Here is a 21,747-nt window from a genome sequence, read left to right on the forward strand (position 1 = left end):
CAGGTCAGCTGTAGCAAACAGATTAAATCAGGAGGGCTAAACTATGAAATCATTATCCTGGAACATTTTTTTTTCTTCATGGTAGGGCAGGAGAGAACAAGGTATTCAGAACATTATTACTGCAAATTGTTATATGAACACTCAGATCATAGAATCATAGAATATTAGGGTTGGAAGGGACCTCAGGAGGTCATCTAGTCCAACCCTCTGCTCAAAGCAGGACCAATCCCCAACTAAAGCATCGCTGCCAGGGCTTTGTCAAGCCTGACCTTAAAAACCTCAAAGGAAGGAGATTCAACCATCTCCCTAGGTAATGCATCCATCAAAAACATTAAGCAACAGGCCTCTTTATGTCACTGCTAAAATTCCATTCTACTGAAGCGAAACCTCAGAAATTAAGGGAGATAGTCTTGCCATGTAACATTGCTGGTCAGTGACATCAGCAGAATAATGCACTCAGCTTCCTCCCACCTGTCCAACTGTACTAATCACAAAAGGTATCCTCACAGAACGCTCAGATCCTTAAGCCCAAAACAATCATAGCTCAAAACAATGCCAACACTCAACTGGGCAAGTAAAGATGGTGGTGGGAGACCTATCTATATATATACACATGCAAAGAATGTAAAGATTCTGTATTTCCCTTACTGTCACTCATTTAAAATGACACTGAATACATAAGTCACAGTTGCCCCATGAAACATCACATCATGTTTACTATTTCCATTGCACTTGATAAAAAACAGACTGATCTGTATTCTAATTATGGAAAGAGCCTTGTCATAACAGCAGGTTCGTTGAAGTACATAGCTTTTGCTGCAAATTTCTGCACCTACATGGACTGAGGGGCAATTAAATGCTTCTTAGTAGCAATTTTAGTTACAAAAGCTTTCTTGGTAGATGTTTATTACAGGTAGTTTGTCTGCTCCTATTTCCCAAAGGACTTTATGGCAGCAAAGCCTGAAAAGGGCTTTTAATATACTAGTCTGTACATAAGTGTCTTCTTTTCCCTGTTATACCTAATGCAACACAGTATTATCTTAAGTACATTGCTACCCCATCTAGCATATACAACAGCCAGTAGAAAACGGTCTTTCATGCGAGTGGCACCTTGGAAGTTGCACAATATATTTAATTACATTGCTCTGACCCATTTCTCATTCACGACTTTAAATTTTACTTTTACAACATTCACTCAGACAGGACAGGAAAAGTAAAGCCTAGAATCTTAATGGACCATCAAGGCCTGTCCACATCAATAGGACTGTAGTAGATGGAACTACGTCTAAATGAGATTGCTGTTAGCAACATTGTAAGTTGTTTCTCTGACCAGTTGGGGAGAAATTCTTCACAGATACATCAAGACTTAGGCAAGCAAAACTGTGCTAATGGCTAGCTAGAGAGCATTAGCCTATGATAGTTTAATACTACTACTCATCCTCTCCACCTCCCAAAAAAACCTCCCTGTCCAGATTGCTCAAGATCACCATGCTAGAAGCCTGGTAGCTCTATATTGGTGTATAGATAAAGCATAGCAAAAGCCTTTGTCTGCATATTTTTCCCTGCGATCTACAGCCACCTTACCCATTCAATGTTGAGATGTTGAGACGTTTGAGTGGTGATTGATGGTGATTTTTTAAAGAACATATTTACTGAAAGTAGTTTTGTGTGAGTATAAGACAATTCAATGGGTAGCAAAACAGAGAGAAGAGCAGGAACCAAAATGCAAAGGATAATTTTACTTAAAAGACCAATTTTTTTTTTTATTGTACATTGGAGAAGAGTCTTTCCCCTGTGCCATCTTGTTTAAAGTTTATAAATTACAATTCCCCAAGAAGTATTAAGAGTTCATTTCAAGACCAAAGGAATAAAACTGTTGCAGTTCTAATTTTCACCATGAATAAAAGCTACCACGCTCCTCCTCCGATACTCATTGTGTACAGGAAATGCCACAGTCCCCCTGTACTTTGAGTCAGAGACCTGGGTGGAAGAGTGGCCATCCCTTCACTACTGCAGGTTCCAGGTGCAGCGTAGGAGTCTGGTGCCTGCTGGCTTGTCGTGTAGAGACAGAGCCTCAGCAATGAGGCTATAACATGGCTGGAATCTCTGAAGAGACAGTGTCCAAAGGCTGCCAGTGACAGTCCATCAAGGCATCATAGAGTTCTTCACTCTGTTCCATAAACTGTTTGTTTGCTTCAGTCACGTCCATCTGAGGCATTGGATCTAAAAGAGGAAAGAAACAAGGCATCAATGGGTCACATACAAATTGTGATTACAAATAACTAACATGCATTGTATTGAAACAAATGCAGAGGCTCACAATACATTCCTGGCACTTGCAAGAGAACTTTCGACCTGAGCATCTGAAAGTGCTTCACAGTCAGAGACTTTAAGGACAGAAGAAACAGTCATGATCATTTGGTCTGACCTCCTTCACATCGCAGACCACAGAACCTCACCCACCCACTCACTCCTGTAATAGACCCATAACTTCTGGCTGAGTTACTGAAGTCCTCAAATCTTGATTTAAAGACAAAAATTACAGAGAATCCACCATTTACTCTAGTGCAAACCAGAAAGTGACCCATACCCCATGCTGCTGCTGAAGGCAAAAACCACCCAGGGTCTCTGCCAATCTGACCTTGGGAAAGTTCCTTCCTGACCCCAAATATGATGATCAATTAGACCCTGAGCATGTGTGTGAGACCCACCAGCCAGAAACCTGGGAAAGAATTCTCTGTAGTAACTCAGAATCCTCCCATCTAGTGTCCCGTCTCCGGCCGTTGGAGGTATTTGCTAATAGCTGTTGTGGATGGGCCATATGCCATTGCAGGCAACCTCATTATACCATCCCCTCCATAAACAAGTCTTGAAACAAGTCACTTTTTGTGCCCTACTACTCTCCTTTGAAGGCTGTTCCAGAACTTCACTTTTCTGATGGTTAGAAGCTTTAGTCTAATGTCAAGCCTAAACTTGTTGATGGCCAGTTTATATCCATTTGTTCTTGTGCCAACACTGGCCCTTAAACTTGAATCATCCTTCTCCCTCCCTGCTGTTTATCTCGCTGATGTATTTAGAGATAGCAACCATATCTCCCCTCAGCCTTTGTTTTGTTAGGCTGAACAAGCCAAATCCTCAAGTCTCCTCTTGTAAGGTAGGTTCTCCATTCCTCTGATCAGTCAAGTAGCACTTCTCGGCACATGTTCCAGTTTGAATTCATGGGAGACCAGAACTGCACACAGCATTCCAGAAGAGGTCTCACAGGGGCTTTGTATACTGGTAATAACACTTCCCTGTCTCTACTGGAAATATCTCACCTGATGCATCCTAGGATTGCATTAGCCTTTTTCATGGCTGCATCACATTAGCGGCTCATAGTCACCCTGTGATCAGCTAATATACCTAAATCTTTCTCTGCCTCTGAGGAACTCCACTAGTAACCTCCCTCCAGTCTGACAATTCACCTTTCAGCATGACACACTGTAGTCTCCCCTTTAACCAGTTCCTTACCCACCTTTTGATTCTTGGATTAATCCCCATCTTCTCCAATTTAACTAATAATTTACCAGGTGGAACTGTATCAAACTCTTTACTGAAATCCAGACAGAATAGATCTACTGCATTTCCTTTGTCTAGAAAATCAGTTATCTTCTCAAAGAAAGAGATCAGGCTGGTCTGGCGCAATCTACCTTTTGTAAAACCATGTGGTATTTTATCCCAATTACCACATACCTCTAGGTCCTTAACTACTCTCTCTTCCAAAATTTGTTCTAAGACCTTGCATAAAACTGCAGTCAAACTAATTGGCCTGTAGTTTTCTGGATCACTTTCCCCCATCCCTTCTTAAATATAGATACCATATTTGCAATTCTTCAGTCACAGGGCATCATCCCCGAGTTTAGAGTAATTAAAAATCCTTGCTATTGGGCTTGCAATTTAATGTGCCAGTTCGTTTTATGGTTCTTGGATGCAGATTATCCAGGCCCCCCAATTTGGTCCCATTAAGCTGTTTGAATTTGGCTTCCACCTCAGATGTGGTAATTTCTACTTCCATATCCTCATTCCCATTAGTCACCCTGCCACTGTTCCCAAGATCCTCATTTAATCTTATTAAAAACTGAGCCAAAGTACTCATTTAGGTGTTGGGCCATATCTTTAACCTCTGCCCCATTTGCAGTGTTCAGCAGTCCCACTTCTCTCTTTGTTTTCTTTTTTATTTATATGACTAAAGAACGTTTTACTATTGGTTTTAATTTCCTTTGCAAGGTCCAGCTCTGATTGGCTTTTGGCAGTTCTCACTTTTTCCTCTACACTTTCTGACCTCCAAAAGGTAGCTTTCCTTGCTGATCCGCCCCTTCTTCCATTCCTTGTAGACTTTCTGCCTTCTCTTAATAACCTGCTTGAGATGCTTGTTCATTCAGTTTAGTCAGCAACCCCTCCCTACAAATTTTTCCCCTTGCTTGGGATGCAGGCTCTAGATAGTTTCTGCAACTTTGACTTAAAGTAATTCTAAGCCTCTTCCACATTCGGATTCTTGGCGTTCTTCAGTCCAGTCCACTTCCCTAATTCATTCCTTTAATTTTTTTAAAGTTGCCCTTTTGAAATCAAGAACCCTAGTTGCAGACTTATATTTGTTTATCCTTGCATTTAGATTAAATTGAATTGTTTCATGATTAAGGCTACAATTTAATCATGGGTATTTTTAGTAAAAGTCATGGACAAGTCATGGGCAAGAAACAAAAAAAAACAGCCCGTGACCTGTCCATGACTTATACCATAAATACTGCTGATTGAATCTTGGGGGGGCAAGGGACGTTGCAGGGGGATGGGAGTCCATGGCACCAGGGGGGTGGGGGGAAGTCTTGGGGGCCCACAGCCACTCCGGCCACTGCTGGAGGGGGAGCCCCAGGGGGCCAGCGGCTGCTCCGGCAGCCTCGGGACTGCTGCTCAGCCAGTCCCTGGGACCAGCTGCATCGGCTGCTGCTCAGGCTGTCCCCAGGGCCAGCTGCCTAGAGACGCCAGAGCAGCAGCAGGTGTGGCTGGCCCTGGGGCCAGGGCTGCTCCAGCACCGCCTAGTACGGCTGGCTGCAGAGCCGCTCCAGCAGGGGCAAGTGTGGCTGTCCCCAGGGCCAGCTGCTCGGTCGGCTCTTGGGTCAGCCACACTGGCCACTGCAGAAGTCACAGAGGTCTCAGGAAGTCACAGAATCCGTGACCTCCATGACAAACACAGAGCCCTATTCATGATCACTCAAACCAACGTTGTCGTCTACCTGTTCTTCTATGAGGTCTTCGCTGCTTACCAAAAATAAAGCTAAAATGGCATCACTTCTTGTTGGTTCGTGACTGTCTGGTAAAGAAATCTGTCAGTTATCACATCCAGGAATATCTGGGCCCTATGATTATTAGTAGTACTTGTCCTCCAATCGATATCTGGGAAATTAAAGTCTCCTAAAATCACACAATTCCCAGTAGTATTTATTTCATTAAATTCATCATGAATTGAGCAAGTGTCACAACACCCCTGTGAGGTAGGTATGAATAGGGTCTGTATTTTACATTTGGAGAAAATGTTTGTAAAGCACTTTGAAACTGAGTAGCAAAGCATAATGTGCTGACATTCTATTACTACAAAAAATACAAACTTTAAAGGGACCTGTGAGGTTGAGTTAGGCTTGTACTTGGATTGTTAAAACAAATTTGCAAAAAACAAATTAAAAAATCCCAGAAATATTTCCATTCTAAAAACCCAACCGAAAAACACAAAACATTTTTGTTTGGATTTAATATTCCCCTGTCACATTTGCAACCCAAAGATTATATTATCAGGTTAGCACAAGCACCAGGCAAGTGCATGAGTCAGAGTATGAAGTGAAACTGACTTGTCCATTGAAATGCAAAAAAAGAAAAAACAGACCATAGAAGTGTAAAAATTAGATTAAAATGCAGCATTATTACAATCAGATCAGACATGAACAGATCATGTGAGGAATATTTAAAAATATTATTAGATAAGATATTTTTGGGTTTTATATAAAATTCAGCATCTAAATACAGGGCAAGTTTAGTCAGCAAGAAAAACCCCCACAACAGAGGTACTCTAATTGGTGCTTTGCTGTATCAATATCAGAGGAGAGGAATTATCTTATATTATGAAATATTTTTAGAAACAAAGAGCTTTCCAATTAAGTGATGTCATACTCATATAGACCCTTGTAAAGACTCTGGCTGTTTGACTTTTTTTTTTTATGTAGCAATTTAAGAGAGAGAGAGAGACACCCTACACGTTGCATACTCAGCTCATGCCTATTAGCGTGAACACCGCACAAAAATTGTTGCTGCTTCCTGATTAAATATAAAAGGACAGTGATAACAGGAACAAACAGAATACACAACTGGGATGGTTTTATAACAGAGAAGATTTATTAAAGGAAGGACAACAACTTGTGATTTGCACAGGATTTAAGTTCATATTTTCAAGGGTGGAAGGGTATAAGCACTAGTCCATACAATCCTCTAGCAAAGACAATTAGTCTGTGCCCTGGCAAGGCTCAAGACTGGAATAGTAAGATTGGAATAAGGGTGCAGAGTAAGGGACTTCATAGGGAAGTCTGCACAGTACCTGCCCACACTATGGATCTGAAACTTTCATGAACCTCAAATTTATTCAAAAATACAGATGTTAAATGCCAATCCATGAAAACGCTGTATCAATATAATGAAAACAGCCAGTTGCAACGTAGATTTTAAAAAAAGACACATACCTTCCAATGCATCCTCACCAACTTCTTCATATGTCTGCAAGGGCAACAAAAATATCTTCAGGGCAACAAATATGTAACTGCGTCTGAAAACATCACCTGCTTATTACTGCTGCCACACACTGGGACGTTCACACAGGGGCTGATTAAGGCAGAATCCTTAGTACCCAAGCCCTGGGGTCCAGCCCTAGTAGGCTCTGAGATTCTGTGTAGGTCTAAAAGATGCAGCCCTTCCTGGAATCCTTGCAGTACGGCACGCTGAGGCCTTGCCCCGGCACACCCCATACACCAGGGCTTGTGTGGGATCCTTGAAAGGTAGACTTATGGCTGTCATCCACAGTGCCTATACCAGGGATATCTTTCCCCCAGCCACAACTGGGGCTTTAAGCGTCCCTTTATACAGCTCTGACCCCTTTACGCAGCATAAAGGTAAAGCAGCAGGCCACAATACCAGTCAGCTGTTTGCTACGTGGCTCTGCTTCCTTATGTGGCAGGAAGATCAAGGACCCAGGAAAACAGCTGTCCTTCTCCTGTTTGTAAAATGCTTTGGGATCTTTTGTGATGAGAGATTATTAAAATATAAACAATTAGTGCCATGTCCCTACCTGCATGGTGCTCTGTGTGTATCCATACTGTGGATAGCTGTAGCTATAACTGCCTGTGTTCTGGTCATATCCCCACTGGGCATAGTAGTTCTGATATTGTTGGTAATACTGGTTATAATTATAGTTGTACATCTGATTGTACTCCACCGTCTTCACACGGTTACTTAAAAAAAATAAAAAGAAAGACGTTACAAACAATGAAGACTATTTAAGGGAAAAAAACAGATGAGTGACATGATTTGATCTACATCATCTTCCAATACTGTGAACCTCAGGTGTACCTTTTGTTGGTGATGTTTTGTTTTGTTTGTTTTTCCATCCTCATACATTTGTAGGAGGGACTGGTTGGTTTTCCATCCCCACTCCTGCCCCCACTATTATTTTAATTATTAGAACACTTTGCTTTCTTACTACTGGATTAACGTAGCACAATTTTAGAGAGTAGGAGAGGGAACAGCTGAGAATTGTGAGCATCAGGTCTGGAATACTAGTCACTGGAACCCAGGATTCAAATCCCTGCAGGGAGGATTCATCCCTTCATCCATCTGACAAAGTAGAGACACACTGACTACTGTGTAGCATACTGCAGGAGGATAGGGGGTGGTTTTGGGTTTTAAAAACAGGGGCTCCTTTTTCTGTATGTGGGTGCTGAAGACCCCTGAGAGCTTTGCAAAAGAACAGTAGTATACCCCGGTCTGTGACAAAACTTCCCCTCACTACTAGTGTGTAGCAGGTTGTGTGATGAACAGTTGCCCCCTTCCTCTCAGAGGTGGGTGCAGTTCCGTGCTGTGATATGGATACCGTTTATGAAGTACTTTGGATTGAAAAGGACCATAGAAATGAAAAATGTTAGTTTTCAAATGGTCTGTGAACATGCCAAATTCTCGTTGCTTGCCATACAATGGGAATGCTTTCAGGGTCTGGGCTTCTGATTAATATGGTTTGAAATAAATGAGGAGGCAGAAAGGAGAGAGGACAAATATCCCTTAAAAATGAAAACATTATTTCACATATTAGAATACCCTTAATTAAGAAATTAAAGAGCAATAGAGTAAAGAGCAAACAAAATCTTAACACTATAGGACAACCCCGTTCCCTGGTCCCACCCAAGAGTTTTGGGGACATAAATAATTGCCCCCCCAGTCAATTTTTCAATTATCTGTATTACCATAATGCCTAGGAGCCTTAATCATGAACCAGGATCCCATTGTGCTAAGCGCTGTACAAACACAGAACAAAGATGGTCCCTACCTCAAAGAGTTTAATACCTACTGAACATTGCTATGGGATTACCAAAGAGACCACACTTTGGTTACCTAGAAGTCAAATGAGCAGGGTTAGACTATTTCCTATTTGAATGTAAAGGGACATTGCTAGGTCAAAAAATTGTATTTAAAAAAGAAAAAATCTGAATTTCTTCCTGAAGTACATGATTAAACCAGAGTTTTAAAAATGTAATGTTTAGTCTTGGTTTAATTTTTGCACTTCACTCAGGCTGGACAAAGAAATTCGGCTGGTCATTTTAAATCAGATTAACTTTTATTTTCAATGTTTCTGGTGAATGTCATTTTTGGAGTGGGGGATTCTCATACGTTAGTATAATGCGGCTATGTGATACACTTAAAGGCATTCCCTTGTTTGTTTTATGATTTTATTGTGTGGGATAGGCACTGAAAGCACTGGATGGGTGCCTAAATAAAAAATCATAAATTTTGGCTTGATAGATCTGTAGGGGAATGTTTAAATATAAACCACACACTTTTTGAATTCAAAGAGTAAAAATACCAGCTCTCTCTATTCATATTAAGTTTAAGACATATTCTTCTGAAATGCAGACTATAAATTTTAGGCCTAAACTTTCTGACAGTGTCTTCCTATGTGTAGATATGCATCAAAAATCAAACAGGTATGAAAAGCTCAGTTCTCTTTATTGTATATGATTTTCACCACTATAAGACATAGCAATAAAAAAGTCAAACAGTCCAAATCAATGTTTAATGAACTTCAGTACAGTAACTCCAGTTTCAACATTCACATAATTCATTTTAACTGAAATTGATCTTTACATTTGATTTTAAGAACAGATTTTAAACTAAGTATTTACAAAATCAGAAAGTCTTATGCAATTTAAACTACAGAGATTTTGCTCCGTCATCAGCTACTAAATATGAATATGAACTGAGAACAGGAAAGAGAATTATTACAAAACACGCATCTATTCCCATACTTACGCTTTTGGTATGGCCACACTCAAGCGTACGGGTTTAGAGCCCAATCCCACAGCCCCTTGGCACTCTGTCAGGGCTCTTTTCTGTTCTAGCTCGTCCGTGAATTTCACAAACCCATAACCTCTGCAGAAAGACATGGAATGGTTTGTATCACACTAAAGCAAAAGGCATTCCATTTTCAGATGTTTCAGACAAACCCATATGGGTTTAGGAATACACTATAGCTAATAAAACATGGACTTGGGAGAATACTTTGCTAGTGAAATGTCAACACAAAAGTGAAAGTCTGTCCATGTTTTTTTTTTTAGCAGGGATTAAATGATTCCCTATTCCAGTGACTTTCTATTATTTGCAGTGTTTGAAGTATTTCATGTCCTAACAATTGCCGTATTTTCAAAGGCATCAGAATAATACACATCTTGTACCAGCAGAAGTGGATTTTTGGGGACCTTTGTGGAACTGCATGAAATGAGTTGGAGCTAAAAGCTTGGATGGGGGTGTGGTGCAAGGGAGAAGATGAAAGGTAGGCACCGCTCACAGTTCTTAGGCACCTGTATAGACATTGTGAAGAAGGACCAGGCTTTTGATCTGTGTGACCTCCAGCTGTGGAGATGAAGGGAAGAGGGAGAAGAAAGAATCAGACCAGAAGTTTCTTCCCCATATGGCAGCAGTATTGGAAAGGGGGAATCAAAGCCAGCCTGTATAGCCTCTCAGGCAGTGCAGAGCTAATAAGCAGCCACGGGCATCACTTGTGTCTCAAACTGGCCCCAATGTGATGCAAAGAGTTTGCTTTTCTACAGGGTGAATTAAGACAGACTTCCTAGTCCAAGCCCATCTACACTCGGGAACTTTTCTACAAAGTTTCTTGTTGTTGCTAACACCTGCGCTGCTCTGCCAGCATTAGCAACACTGGATATATTAATTATATCTGCTCTGGGCAGCCTCACTTGAACAACAGTGACACACAGCCAGCTGCCCTTCAACACAAGGGCTTCCAATGTCACTAAGACCAGTAGAGCTGAACCAGAATTGACAACAGCAGAAAATGTTTAGAACATTTTCCTAGCTTTAGAGTGGGATCTAGAGGCTGTCATGAGTCAGAGGTAATTCAGCAGCACACAACTGAGTAGTGCCAACTTGCCGGGGTGGGCTGGGCTGCCTCAATGGACGTGGCAGAAAGATCAAGAACTTAGGAGTGAGAGGAAAAGAGTCTATCCAGGTGGAGAGTGGATGTTGGAAGGGAAAGAAAGCCTGGACTAGTTAATTAAGCCAGAGCAAATGCCTCAGCAGACACAGTTATAACCCGTTTTCAACAGGTATCGGTTTAGTTTGCTCCCGCAGTGGTACAGGGGCAAACTAAACCAGTGTAAGTCACGTTTAAAATCGATGTAAGTGTCCACACACGAAGTTGAACTGATCGACTAAATCAGGTTTTTAAAAAAATGACATCTTTAATATAAAACCACTGCAATTCTGGGTGTTGTTCAGGCTCTTGTTGAAGAAGGTGGGGAGGTTTTACAGCTTAAAAGAATCTGACCAGAGCACTCTTCCCCAGACATAAAACCAGGACACTCACTTGCCTCGATGACATGTTCTATTTTTAAATTTGAGTGCTGAGCAAAGAACCCTTTTATTGAGAAGATACAACAGAAAAGAAAATGGTGCATTTAGGATGCCTATTTAATCATATCAAGAGGGCAGACTTCAGATTTCTGGTTTAGGTTGGGTCATTTCCAGAATCTAAAAATGAGGGTTAAGCTATAGCATATTTAGACAGTGAATCACAGTTTTGTTTGGTATCTGGCTCCTATAGCATCTAAAACATCCAAAACTATTCAAGAGTCAAATTCACATTGAAAGTCAAAGGGGACTGGTGTTCATAAATCACTTAGTGCTTTTGAAAACCTCCTAACAGGCAATAAAACATTTTTAATAAAAATACACACAGATCTAATACAGAGTAGCAAAAGTATGGTATTGTGAATAGCAGAAAACAGACATACTGAATATTTAATATAGAAAATTCAGTCTCGTGATCTGGTTGGTTAAGTCCTAAGCAAAACTAATACAACTACTCCTTTTCCCTCACTGCCTTTGGAAAGAGGCAAAGTCTATGAGTTTAGAGATGGCCTATTTTATTCAAAAGATCTCACAATACATGAAGCAAGAGAGAGGAAGGTAAACTTACTTGGAAACTCCCGTCTGGTCCAAAACAACTTTGCCACCTCTACATGACGGATAAACTTTAACAAAAAACTCATATAACATGCCATCGTCCACATCGGGGGTAAGATCTCCCACAAAGAGTGAGTATTCTGGACTAAAGGAGTCAATAAAGAGTACATTTTATGAATAGCATGCCCTTGAGCAAGTCACTTAATCTCTCTGTGATTCAGGCTAGCCATCTGTAACATAAGGCTAATACCTACCGCATTGGGCGACTGCAAGAATTAATCACACAATTGTTGTTACAGTACAGACCCGTTTATACGCGAATCCGCTTAAAGCATGGTAGCGCCATGCCTCCCAGTGCTACCAGTTTAACACGTTGAGACTCGTTAACACGCGGTACACGAACTTGCTGTGTAGTGCTACAGATCTGCTCACTAACATAGAAATCAACAGGAAGTGTGGCATGGAAACGTGTTGTACGTCTTTACCGATACTGGTAAAGGCGTATCACGCATGCTTAGTCATTGTCACGCTAGAGAGATATATAATACTGTAGTTATATAGTAATAGATATACTACATTAGAAAATTTTAACTGTAGGCCTAATATAATGGCAGAGGGTAAGCATTAGTGTTCCTACACTGTAGGAGAAAAGCTAGCTGCAATAGATCGAGTAAATAGCAGAGAAACCCAGGCCAAAGTTTCAAAAGCTATTGGGATTGCTGAATCTACTCTCCGAGGATGGCTAAAAAATGAATCTAAACTGAACGGCTTTGTACAAAATATTGATTCTGCCACGGGACTTAAGCGAAAACATGTGCACTATTCTGCAAAACCCACAATAGGCAAAGCCATGCGCTCGTGGTTTGCTCAGAAAGGCTGAAAGGAATGCTGCTAAGTGGGCCAATTCTTCAAGCCCAAGAGACAAAATTTGGAAATTTAACGGGAGATGAATCATTCCAAGCCAGCAAGGGGTTTATAAGTCATTTAAAAAAGCGTCATGGCATAGCGCAGGCATCGATGATAAAAGATTTTAGTTTGGGTACGTTGCCAGAAATCATTACCGAGTGGCTGGAGATGGATGAAGATTGCCCGACTTCAGAATTTCTGTCTGAGGAAGAAATATTAACGGGCTGCAAGGCTACATCAGACCGCGAAAGTGATGGTGAGAATTCTAATAACGCAGGCCTAAATGACAATGACGACGAGGATGTCGTTGAAAAGGTCAAAATTTTGCCCACAGAAGCCCTTAGTCCTGTAGAAACTGTTGTAAGATTTATGGAGGAGCAAAATGTGGAAAATATAAAAATTATTCATCTGTGGCGAATGACAGACTTCATAAGAAAAAAAAATGCGAGCCAGAAAGAGCAGAAAATAACGGCTTTTTTTCTAAGTGAATTGACAGACACTTTTTTTCAGCATGGCCCTCTTAACCTCTGTTCCATTAACACGCGGTCATGACGGCTTGACTCCTGACATCCACGCGTAAACAGGTCTGTACTGTGTATGGCTGGAACCCCCTTTCTGACCCCATCTGTCAGCTTTGACCCTCACCTCTGAGTCCCTCCTCAAAATGCACTTCTTCAAAGAGGCTTATGAATGAGTCTAAAAATAAAAATGTAATCCCTAAGATGCAAATATCACTCACCTAAGCAACCATATTGTTGTCAACCTTGTACATATGTACCTCAATCCCTCCCTGTGTTGTTCTCAACTTCAGTTATGTGAATTCTTCTGGGCAGGCATTCTGTCTTTATTTTGCCAAGTGCCAGGCATATTTATGACATTATATAAACAATACAAACATATTTTTATTATGTGAAGCACTTTGAGGTGCATGGAAGTTGCTAAGGCAATACACTGTATCATAAACCTCTCCACTGTGTTTAATTACACTTTAAAGCAGTCTCGTTTCTTAATTATTGGTTTGTTGCCTGGCACTGCCCACCTCAAATGGCAATTAAGATTTAAATTTTATGCTTCTAGTTAAAATTCCCCTACTCTATATTGCTAGGAGCTGATCTGGTCCAGCAATACTGAATGTATGGATTTGCACTCTCTGAATACTCTTTTGCAAGGGAGCTCACAAACAAACAAGGACAATGTTTGAATACAAAATGCTTACCTGTTATCAGGCTGCTTTCCATATGTTGCGTAGTTCAGTTTAAATCGCTTTGACTGAAACAAGGATAAATAGAAACTGATAATATGTAAAACCATGTGGGTTCACTTTAGAACATTTTTATAATCATAATTAGAAAAAATAAAAGTGATTTTAGAAAACACTAATTTTAAACCATTTTCTTAATAATGGCAAGTGTTAAATGCTTAACACTGGCAGGTCTGTAGGCTAAAGCATTAGAGGACAAGTCCTTAGCCAGTGTAAATTGACTTCAATGAAGCTATTACAATTTATACCAGTTGAGGATCTACCCCCTGGTCAGGATGTCTTGCCTGCCCACCCCAAGAGATTTTGGCTGCCTTTACTACAAAAGTATTCTAAAAGGTTAGCAGAAGACTGGGAGACACACCAGGGTCTTTCATTTTCACATCTCCAGAGAGAAGAGAAAACAAAAGTACCAACAATCACCATTAAATGAGACCTTCCACATTTTGGTATTTTTAATTAAAATATAAAATACAAATTTAGAGAAGTGTACTTTACAGGAATGTTAACCAAACAGAATCTGACACACTGGAAACCAAATCTTCAATCATAACATTTCTAGATACTTTACTGATACTTTACTCTGTATTTTAGATTGCTTGTGTAGTTTTGATGTGCATTTCCTGTGTAGCTGGACTTGAGTAACTTTTGTTGCTAAGGCTCAAGAATGATGTGAGGCTTGAACTTCATGCTTCTCTTGGCAAACCAAAGTTACGCAAAACTCTGTGAAAGCTCAGCTCCATTTCAACCCACATAGATATTATAATCTGTGCAAAATGATCTGCTAGTATTGTGCTGGTAACAGGTTTCAAAGGGTAGCCTGCTTTTTCCTTCCTGTTGCCTGGTTTTTGTCATGCTTTGACCACACTGCAAAGGATCAGAAATTCACAAATGCAACTATCTGCTGCTACCCAAGTTTTATCCATCCATTCAACCTGAAATAGGCATATGTCTTAAAAATTAATGAAATCCTTCCAGAGAGTTTCCAATAAGAATGTTAGTAACTGCATACCCATCAGCTCCTAAAGAAAAGAAGAACTCCCAATTTGCTGATTATTTTGATAATCTCAATTCCTAATTATTGTGGGATCCCTTTTCTCCATCCCTCCCTATTCCTGCTCCTCTACTAATTAATTTGGTTTACTTACTGGTGTGGCACCAGGAAGTGGTTTTCCATTGATTTTGTGTAAACACTTCTCTGCAGTAGCCAGATCTGCAAATTCTACAAAGCAGTAGCCTGCTGGAATTCTGAAGACAGGAGGGAGAGAGAGAGAGAGAGAGTTTTAAGATTACAAAGTTTAGACTCCATCTGGGGAAAAGAGCAATATTTATGATTCTCTGAAGGATGCAGAGAGGGGGAGGAATTTCCTATAATCACCATTTTGAAATTAGAACATTTTCAAAATGTTAACTCAGCTTGCATAGAGGAGCGACTAAGCAGCAAATGATCTCAAATGAAGTGACAGCGCACAAGGCCATGTCAGCTGTATTCTCCAATTACAGAGCCAACAAAGTGGAGGGGGAAGGGAGAAATAATAAATTTAGTACAAATCCCTCAAAAATCAAAGGTAATTATTTTTCTCCCCACGTTTATACTTTTTCATTTAATAAAATACAAATTTCTGATGCTCACTTTGTAAATATGGCAACACCCTGTTAAACAGAAAGATCTGATGACTATATTCCTGTATAACGTCTCTTTAAACAAAAGCTAACCATTGTAATGATTGTTTTGTTTCTGATATTGACATGGCAAGGATTTGTGAACTTGCTAAAACTTCCTAAATAAACAAATAAAAAAACAAATACAAACTTCCCTACTAGAGTCTAACAGTTTTAAATGTTTGCAAGCAAAGCTATGTAAGGCTGAGACTTTATTTTAATCTGCATCCATTAGTCTCATTCTAATCTTTGTGAGGGAGATCAAAAGAGCCAAGCAAGACTCTGGCTAAACTATAAGTATTTTCTTTATGTTTCCCACCTTTGCTAGCACTAGTGTAGACTGGTCACTAGCACTGTAACTACCATATCACATTAGGCCTTCATCCTTTACTGTGTAGTGTGCTGGTGGGGTGGATTGCAGTGCCTGCCTGGCACCCACTATCTTTAGCGATGCTCTATTTGGGCACAGAAGTCCATGCAAACACAATATAGGATTGATGCCTAACCCTATTCAAATACCGGCAGCACCCTCTTCCACTGTTCTTACCAGCGTAGCTGTATTGTTGGTAGCAATGGTGGGAAATGTAAAGGAGAACAATTCTAGCACAGACAAGGCCACAATGAGGCCTGTGGTTTGGAAAGGGATAATCTAAATGCAAGAATATATTATTAAAATGAACCGATAGTAAACATAAACGATTACCCTGTCAATCTATTTCGGATGATTTTTACACTTAGAACAAGTTCTCCCATGGTGGCAAAGGCTCTTGAAACGAAGTTCTCATCCATGTATGGCTCCAGCTATAACGAGAAGGTTGAAGTTAGATTGGGGAGTTGGGGGGATAACACACAGTGTCACCCATACCAGTTAAACCTCCTGGACAAGCACTTTGCCTATACACTTAAAAAAAGCAGTAAGACCTGTTTAGAAGGGCCAGCATCACCAACAGCATGGGCCAAAACCCCACACCCATAAACCAGCAAGGGTGTACAGAGCCAGTCCCAACAAGATGGTCTGCAAAACAGAACCATTGGGGAACTGAGGGATGAAGCATTTAGGGAGACAGAGGCCTTCCGGAGAAGGAACAACCACAGGGAAGAGGTATTTAGGAATAAATCTCGCATAGGATGAGGCACTGTATGGGGGGTTAGAGGGATGACAGCATATCCGAGGAGAGTAAGAAGTGACACTATCTGTAGATGTAATGGGGTAGAGGGCAGCACTATCGGGGGGGGGGGGTAATGGGGTGGGGGTGGCACTGCACTGGTGTGGAAGGTAGGGGTGACACTATCTGTAGCGATAATGGGGTATGGGGCACATATAGGGGAGAGCAGGGGTGGCACTGTATCTGTGGGGGTGGGAAATATAGAAGTTGCAATGTATATGGAGGATATAGGGACTGCGGGATGAGGGTAGGGGTGCCACTGCACTGTGTCTGTGGGGGATATAAGGTAGGGGGTGGCCCAGTGTCTGTGGGGCAATGGGGCAGGTGCTGTCTCAATGGGGCAGGGTGCTGCATGCAGGGGAGGGGAGGTGAGGCTGGCACTGTCTGTGAACTAGAAGGGTAGGAGTAGCGCTGTATGTGTGGGGCGGATGTGGGGTGGCACTGCATGAGTGCGGGGATACAGGGCTGGCAGGGCAGCATGTGGGGAGATATGGGGTGGCAGCATGAGGGTGTAATGGGCAAGCCTGGCCCTGTGTCTGTGGGGGAAATGGAGGTGGCGCTGTGTCTGCAGGGAAGGGCTGGCGCGGTGTCTGGGGGGATATGGAGGTGGGGGGCTGTGTCTTTGGGGCAGTGGGGCAGGGCTGGCGCGGTATCAGGGAGGGATATGGAGGTGGGGGGAGCCTGTGTCTGTGGGGCAATGGGGCAGGGCTGGTGCGGTGTCTGGGGGGATATGGAGGTGGGGGGCTGTGTCTGTAGGGCAATGGGGCAGGGCTGGCGCGGTGTCTGGGGGGCTGTGTCAGTGGGGGGCTGTGTCAGTGGGGCAGGGCTGGCGCAGTGTCTGGGGGGATTTGGAGGTGGGGGGATGTGTCTGTGGGGCAATGGGGCAGGGCTGGCGCGGTGTCTGGGGGGATATGGAGGTGGGGGGCTGTGTCTGTGGGGCAATAGGGCAGGGCTGGCGCGGTGTCTGAGGGGATATGGAGGTGGGGGGCTGTGTCTGTGGGGCAATGGCGCAGGGCTGGCGCGGTGTCTGGGGGGATATGGAGGTGGGGGGAGCCTGTGTCTGTGGGGCAGTGGGGCAGGGCTGGCGTGGTGTCTGGGGGGCTGTGTCAGTGGGGCAGAGCTGGCGCGGTGTCTGAGGGGATATGGAGGTGGGGGGCTGTGTCTGTGGGGCAATGGCGCAGGGCTGGCGCGGTGTCTGGGGGGATATGGAGGTGGGGGGAGCCTGTGTCTGTGGGGCAGTGGGGCAGGGCTGGCGTGGTGTCTGGGGGGCTGTGTCAGTGGGGCAGGGCTGGCGCGGTGTCTGAGGGGATATGGAGGTGGGGGGCTGTGTCTGTGGGGCAATGGCGCAGGGCTGGCGCGATGTCTGGGGGGATATGGAGGTGGGGGGAGCCTGTGTCTGTGGGGCAGTGGGGCAGGGCTGGCGTGGTGTCTGGGGGGCTGTGTCTGTGGGGCAGTGGGGCAGGGCTGGCGCGGTGTCTGGGGGGATTTGGAGGTGGGGGGCTGTGTCTGTGGGGCAGTGGGGCAGGGCTGGCGCGGTGTCTGGGGGGCTGTGTCAGTGGGGGGCTGTGTCAGTGGGGCAGGGCTGGCGCGGTGTCTGAGGGGATTTGGAGGTGGGGGGCTGTGTCTGTGGGGCAATGGGGCAGGGCTGGCGCGGTGTCTGGGGGGCTGTGTCAGTGGGGGGCTGTGTCAGTGGGGCAGGGCTGGCGCGGTGTCAGTGGGGGGCTGTGTCTGTGGGGCAGGGCTGGCGCGGTGTCTGAGGGGATTTGGAGGTGGGGGGCTGTGTCTGGGGGGCAATGGGGCAGGGCTGGCGCGGTGTCTGGGGGGCTGTGTCAGTGGGGGGCTGTGTCAGTGGGGCAGGGCTGGCGCGGTGTCTGGGGGGAGTTGGAGGTGGGGGGCTGTGTCTGTGGGGCAGGGCTGGCGCGGTGTCTGGGGGGAGTTGGAGGTGGGGGGCTGTGTCTGGGGGGCAGGGCTGGCGCGGTGTCTGGGGGGAGTTGGAGGTGGGGGGCTGTGTCTGGGGGGCAATGGGGCAGGGCTGGCGCGGTGTCTGGGGGGCTGTGTCAGTGGGGGGCTGTGTCAGTGGGGCAGGGCTGGCGCGGTGTCTGGGGGGAGTTGGAGGTGGGGGGCTGTGTCAGTGGGGCAGGGCTGGCGCGGTGTCAGTGGGGGGCTGTGTCTGTGGGGCAGGGCTGGCGCGGTGTCTGGGGGGAGTTGGAGGTGGGGGGCTGTGTCTGGGGGGCAGTGGGGCAGGGCTGGCACGGTGTCTGGGGGGAGTTGGAGGTGGGGGGCTGTGTCTGTGGGGCAGTGGGGCAGGGCTGGCGCGGTGTCTGGGGGGCTGTGTCTGGGGGGCAATGGGGCAGGGCTGGCGCGGTGTCAGTGGGGGGCTGTGTCTGGGGGGCAGGGCTGGCGCGGTGTCTGGGGGGAGTTGGAGGTGGGGGGCTGTGTCTGTGGGGCAGTGGGGCAGGGCTGGCGCGGTGTCTGTGGGGCAGTGGGGCAGGGCTGGCGCGGTGTCTGGGGGGCTGTGTCTGGGGGGCAGTGGGGCAGGGCTGGCGCGGTGTCTGGGGGGCTGTGTCTGTGGGGCAGTGGGGCAGGGCTGGCGCGGTGTCTGGGGGGCTGTGTCTGTGGGGCAGTGGGGCAGGGCTGGCGCGGTGTCTGGGGGGCTGTGTCTGGGGGGCAATGGGGCAGGGCTGGCGCGGTGTCTGGGGGGCTGTGTCAGTGGGGCAGGGCTGGCGCGGTGTCTGGGGGGCTGTGTCTGGGGGGAGTTGGAGGTGGGGGGCTGTGTCTGGGGGGCAGTGGGGCAGGGCTGGCGCGGTGTCAGTGGGGGGCTGTGTCTGTGGGGCAGGGCTGGCGCGGTGTCTGGGGGGAGTTGGAGGTGGGGGGCTGTGTCTGGGGGGCAGTGGGGCAGGGCTGGCGCGGTGTCTGGGGGGCTGTGTCTGGGGGGCAGTGGGGCAGGGCTGGCGCGGTGTCTGGGGGGCTGTGTCTGGGGGGCAGGGGGGCAGGGCTGGCGCGGTGTCTGGGGGGCTGTGTCTGGGGGGCAGGGGGGCAGGGCTGGCGCGGTGTCTGGGGGGCTGTGTCTGGGGGGCAGGGGGGCAGGGCTGGCGCGGTGTCTGGGGGGCTGTGTCTGGGGGGCAGGGGGGCAGGGCTGGCGCGGTGTCTGGGGGGCTGTCTGGGGGGCAGGGGGGCAGGGCTGGCGCGGTGTCTGGGGGGCTGTGTCTGGGGGGCAGGGCTGGCGCGGTGTCTGGGGGGAGTTGGAGGTGGGGGGCTGTGTCTGGGGGGCAGTGGGGCAGGGCTGGCGCGGTGTCTGGGGGGCTGTGTCTGGGGGGCAGTGGGGCAGGGCTGGCGCGGTGTCTGGGGGGCTGTGTCTGGGGGGCAGGGGGGCAGGGCTGGCGCGGTGTCTGGGGGGCTGTGTCTGGGGGGCAGGGGGGCAGGGCTGGCGCGGTGTCTGGGGGGCTGTGTCTGGGGGGCAGGGGGGCAGGGCTGGCGCGGTGTCTGGGGGGAGTTGGAGGTGGGGGGCTGTGTCTGGGGGGCAGTGGGGCAGGGCTGGCGCGGTGTCTGGGGGGCTGTGTCTGTGGGGCAGGGCTGGCGCGGTGTCTGGGGGGAGTTGGAGGTGGGGGGCTGTGTCTGGGGGGCAGTGGGGCAGGGCTGGCGCGGTGTCTGGGGGGATTTGGAGGTGGGGGGTTGTCAGTGGGGCAGGGCTGGCGCGGTGTCTGGGGGGCTGTGTCTGGGGGGCAGGGGGGCAGGGCTGGCGCGGTGTCTGGGGGGCTGTGTCTGGGGGGCAGTGGGGCAGGGCTGGCGCGGTGTCTGGGGGGCTGTGTCTGGGGGGCAGGGGGGCAGGGCTGGCGCGGTGTCTGGGGGGCTGTGTCTGGGGGGCAGTGGGGCAGGGGGCCGGGGCGGGGCAGGCCGGCGCTGTCTAGGAGCTGGCAGGGTGCGGGGGGCACGTGCGGGGCGGACGCGGGGTGGCCGCAGGGCAGCGTGTGGGCGATGGGCAGGGTGCGCGTGGCCGTGGGGCGGGTGCCCGGGCCGCGCGTGGGGGCCGCACCCCTCCCCGGCTCGCGGCGTCGGGCCCCCGGCCCCACCCCCGGCCCTGCCCGAGCCCCGCCCCCAGCGGCCCCGCGCCGCGGCCCGGCCGCCCCGCACTCACGTCCCCCATCCACAGGCTGGCGGCCATGCTGCTCCCGCAGGCCCCGGGCGGGCTCGGGGGGCCGCGGCTCCGGCTGCCCGCTCGGCCCCGCCGCCGCTTCCGCCGGCGCCGCCTCACGGTGTCTCCGGAGCCCGCTCCGGCCGCCGCGCTTCCCCGCCGCCTCCTCCTGCGGGGCCCGGCCGGGCAGAGAGCGGAGCCGCCGCCAGCCAGGGCCCCGAGCCGCCCACAGCGGGCCCTGCCGGCGGGAGGAGCAACGGCAGCGCGCGGGAATCCGGCCGGGGCAGATGGGGGTAGCTTGGGAGGTGGGGCAGGAGGAGCTGGGGGGGTAGGATGGGGTGGGGGCAGGGCCAGGAGGAGCTGGGGTAACTTGGGAGGTGGGGCAGGAGGAGCTGGGGGGGTAGGATGGGGTGGGGGCAGGGACAGGAGGAGTTGGGGTAACTTGGGAGGTGGGGCAGGAGGAGTTGGGGGGGTAGGATGGGGTGGGGGCAGGGACAGGAGGAGTTGGGGTAACTTGGGAGGTGGGGCAGGAGGAGTTGGGGGGGTAGGTCGGATGGGGCACGGACAGGAGGAGCTGGGGTAACTTGGGAGGTGGGGCAGGAGGAGCTGGGGGGGTAGGTCGGATGGGGCAGGGACAGGAGGAGCTGGGGTAACTTGGGAGGTGGGGCAGGAGGAGCTGGGGGGGTAGGATGGGGTGGGGGCAGGGACAGGAGGAGCTGGGGTAACTTGGGAGGTGGGGCAGGAGGAGCTGGGGGGGTAGGTAGGATGGGGCAGGGACAGGAGGAGCTGGGGTAGCTTGGGAGGTGGGGCAGGAGGAGCTGGGGGGGTAGGATGGGGTGGGGGCAGGGACAGGAGGA

The 21,747-nt window shown here is 47.8% G+C and overlaps 1 protein-coding gene across 1 annotated transcript; it reads right to left on the minus strand.

Moving 5' to 3' along the window:
- Window positions 1–1,737: 1,737 nt before the first annotated feature.
- Window positions 1,738–21,073, minus strand: TRNAU1AP (tRNA selenocysteine 1 associated protein 1). Its single transcript, XM_073317546.2, has 9 exons — window positions 20,894–21,073; window positions 16,296–16,393; window positions 15,079–15,178; window positions 13,889–13,941; window positions 11,780–11,911; window positions 9,595–9,714; window positions 7,364–7,526; window positions 6,762–6,795; window positions 1,738–2,223 (listed from the first exon to the last, which is right to left on the minus strand). The coding sequence occupies exons 1-9, from the start codon at window positions 20,918–20,920 to the stop codon at window positions 2,087–2,089; spliced, it is 864 nt and encodes a 287-aa protein (XP_073173647.1). The 5' UTR covers window positions 20,921–21,073; the 3' UTR covers window positions 1,738–2,086.
- Window positions 21,074–21,747: the final 674 nt, after the last annotated feature.

This window comes from Lepidochelys kempii, chromosome 19, assembly GCF_965140285.1.
Source record: "Lepidochelys kempii isolate rLepKem1 chromosome 19, rLepKem1.hap1, whole genome shotgun sequence".
In the NCBI taxonomy this organism is placed as follows: Eukaryota; Metazoa; Chordata; order Testudines; family Cheloniidae; genus Lepidochelys; species Lepidochelys kempii.